We start from the raw sequence: 3846 nt of genomic DNA, 5'->3' as shown, positions 1-3846 counted from the left end.
CCTGCTGATGCTGCCTTCGTTCAGACTGCAGGAGCACTGCTACTAACGCAGAGGCTTCATTCCATTCCGGAGTAAAGACTTAGCGATTTACAAGGACTCATTACTTTATGGTCTAGAGGTTTGCTTTGTCATCATGTGCAATGAAATTTTTCTGCACTTGTAATTGTGCTTTGTGAGACTTCTTACACTCAGATGAGACTTAATACTGGATTACTCACATCCAGTAATGCCACTGAAAATGGGTACTAGTAATATGATTGTTCTGGCTCTTCAGATTTTCTTAATTTCTTCTTAAATCTCTGAAGATGACAGTGACCAAACGGAATGTTTGACAATTGCGTTGCACTCATTTGACTGCAGTCATAGATGTGACAAATCAGTTCAGAACTAACATTTCATTACACGTGGAGTTTATGAAGGTCTATTTTCTTTTCATAACTGTTACTTTCCTGTCTTAAATTCAAAAACTCAGTTTGTCTCTGTGTTTGATGTGATAAGGCTGTAGCTACACATTTAGGCTGGAAATCTGCGCTCTCTGTTAAATCAGAGTCCGGGACGAACAAGAAACTACCAAGGATATGAGAGAAGAGCCCCGTGTTCAGCAAGGCATTTAACCTGCATGCCCTGGCTTAGGCATTCCAGTTATGTCCAGCAATAACAACTTAAAACATGCTGGTGCCTCTGACCTAGCCATGCTGCTCTTATCACTTCAGTTCTGTCACGGCCCTTTATGGTTTCAGCTGGATACGTGCAGTCTCGTGTGTGTTCTTTTTTGATGTCCTTCTCATATTGTTTTAAGTGTTAAACAACTGTTGTTCTCAGATTAATGTAAGTCTAAAGGGACCGCACAGAAGCCTGAAAATGGAAAAATTCCTTTGATCACAACAACCTAAACAGAGCCTGAATTTTGTAGAGTGGTTTGAACAAACACATTTAGCATTAAATGTTTGTCGAATTGAAATGAAGAGATAACAGACCTTGTAATACCTTGTCAATGCATTGAGTAGTATCACTGTAGTTATAAGACCGCAATTGATGTTCTGTGTATGTATGTTAACACTAACATTTGTCTGTTGCTTTTTTCCATAAAACTTTGAATGTACCCTCCCTGCAACTCCGTAGTGTGTAGACGGAAAACCAGTACAGCCTGTTGTAGAACAAGAGGTATATTGACCGTAAACTCTCTTTAACATTCATCTGTTGTGATGTGCTGCCATTGTATGACTGTGAATTCATTTTATATTCATTTTCTTTTTAAAATGTTTGCATAGTTCCAGTACTGACAAACTCTGAGAACAGGGTTAACGATCTGAGCAGGAAGTATTTTCCTCTCTTTTTTTTAATCTAAAATCTTTTATGTGGATGCTGAAGTCAGTTTCAGAAAATACAGTGCTAATTTCAGCGCAGTTTCTCTACTCACTTTTGGGACAAGTCAGGATGTACTCCTGTAACTGCCAGATCAGGAAGGAACTGAGGAATCTGGGCTGCAGTTACAAAGATCCCTCCAGGTCTTGAAATAAGAACAGATAAACCTGTGACTATATCTCATTCAAGAATTTCTGTATCATCCTGTCACAGTTTTAAGTGTTTTAAAACAATTTCATTAGAATGGGGTTACTAAATAGGAGCATACTGTGTGTTTCTGTATACTAAATATGTTTCGCGTGTTTTCAGTACAAAGTTTTCCCTCATAATCTCCTTTCTGACAGTGAAACATTTACCAGCATGAGCTTATTCCAAAACACACGCTGAATGCACACCACTCCCGCTAACATCACTTACATTCACTAATGTCAGTTGGGCTGCAGGTTCGTTGCTTCTCTGGAAAAGCCTCTATATTCCTCTGAGTTTTGACTGTTGTGGGATACACGTTTTTGTCCAGGCTGATGGCTCCTTCACCTCTTCATTTGGATTCAGAATTGAAGAAGTCTCAACATGCCATTTCCAAAACTAGACAAGTACCTTAGTGAAACGCATAATTTGGCTGGGAAAGGATCTTGATAGGCTCAAAACTTCCAGACTTACATACAAGTTCTAATCTACCCTTGTGAAGGAGCAAGATCCTCAAGTAGCTGGTCACTGAAAAACTGAATGCAAGGCAAGGAAGGAAAATTTGAGACACTATTTTTAGCAAAGCCTGCATACCAGTTCCCCTTCAGTGGAACTGAGACTGAGGACCACCTCTTGGGAGCTCTGCTGCTGCAGGAAGATCCTCCCAGCATGAGTGATCTCAGTGCTGCTGGGGACACTGTGTACGTGTACCAGCGCTGCAGGCATACGTTAGCCTCTTACCTCAGCCTGATCTGGACAAAACTGGTAGAGTCAGCAGCCCTTCAAACTAGCCCCAAAATACAGCTCAGTTTGTGCTGGTTTTTCTCCCCAGCATGTATCAAAGTCTGCCTTGTGCTTAGGTTCTAGAATAGAATTGGCAGTTATTTATATTTGGCAACTATACATTTAGCTGTAACTATTTTTTTGAAAGCATTACTTTGTAATGTTTCCTATACAAAGAGGTCTCAGTTCTTCCAAAAGTTGTATTTCCGTACCCTAACTTTGTTGCTCCTTCTTTTACTATTATTAATAGTGGTGTGCAAATATGTTTCACAAAATTTTAGTTATACAAATACTTTTGGCTTAAATTCCAGTGAGATACAACTGTGAGGCAGAAACACACTGTGCAGTGAAAAATAGGGGGCAAAGTTGGCAGAGCAAAGATTGGGCTGAGAAGTAATTAAATGCATTTCTGTCACTACCAAAGCTGACCTTGGAAAGACCAAATTATTATATAGTGCCAGGGTCCTAGAGGAAAGGGAGACAGCTAGAAACATTCTTACGACAGAACCAGGTAATATTCAACTTATAATTTAATGTAATACAGGGTCTGACTGAAGTGGGCCAGGCAGATGAAGGCGGTGTCTTAGCTGAAAAACTTCCATCAGCTGACTACAGGATTGAAACTGAACTCTCTGTAAGAAGGAACACAGAGGGAGTGGTGTCGTTTCGAGCCATGAACTTCAAATACTTTTCCTTAACTTTTAAAATACTGTGTACTGGATTGCAAATGTGATGAGTGGTTTGATTTTGTATTTTATTTTTCCTTCTTTAAAAAAACAGAGCAGGCCACTTGTGAAAGGCAGCAAGTATCAAACCTTGCCAGGAAAGCTGCCTCGACCCTTGCAGAACGGAGATCAGGGAGCGTATAATCCGCCTGATGGGTGCAGCACAAACGACAGTGAGGACAACAGCGTCCTGGGCCTGAGTATGTACCCCCGCCTCTCCCAGGGGTGCTGTAGGAGGGGAAAAGGCAAACTGTCAGAGGGAGTGGGGGTAATGTGGTCTGTAATCTGCTGTGCCGGAACAATGGACCGTCGCGTTTACATGACTCAGTTAGGGAAAGTTCTACTTTTTTATAACAGTGTACCAAAAATAATCCACATTACTCGCCAGGGAGCTAAAGGATGGCCTTAAATTCGTGTTCTTTCCTGTTGCACTTGATGATACAATTTGCTGACATCGTCAGTAGTGTAAGCAACAGAGACGTTGGTTTGGAGATTGTGGGGACAGCATTCTTAAAGCCAACAAATCTGCAACTAAAAATTGGAACTCTGAGGTGCAAACATGTTGATGATCTGAACAAGCAGTAATTTTTCCAGACACGCTTCCAGTGCTTCCTGAGCTCACTGATCTGTTTTCTTGAACAAGCAAATAAACCAATGCACAGCCAATACATCATCAGTCCTTTTAAAGATGTATGCTAGATTGGTGTATTACATAATACAAACCAACCTGTTTCGTGCCATCCCACTGCATTTTTTAGTGTGTGAAACTTTTCACTATAACTAGCAC

At 40.7% G+C, this 3846-nt stretch overlaps 1 protein-coding gene across 1 annotated transcript in view; it reads left to right on the top strand.

The window, feature by feature from the left end:
- LOC104500577 (liprin-beta-2-like) overlaps positions 1–3259 on the top strand; it is a gene marked incomplete at its 3' end in the record, with an annotated part of 65109 nt that extends 61850 nt beyond the window's left edge. Inside the window, 1 exon segment of the mRNA XM_010144242.1 lies at positions 3115–3259. Coding sequence (XP_010142544.1) covers positions 3115–3259 — 145 coding nt within the window.
- Positions 3260–3846: the final 587 nt, after the last annotated feature.

This window comes from Buceros rhinoceros, unplaced genomic scaffold (assembly GCF_000710305.1).
Source record: "Buceros rhinoceros silvestris isolate BGI_N320 unplaced genomic scaffold, ASM71030v1 scaffold29099, whole genome shotgun sequence".
Taxonomy (NCBI): domain Eukaryota; kingdom Metazoa; phylum Chordata; class Aves; order Bucerotiformes; family Bucerotidae; genus Buceros; species Buceros rhinoceros.
This window is presented reverse-complemented; position numbering and strand designations above follow the sequence as displayed.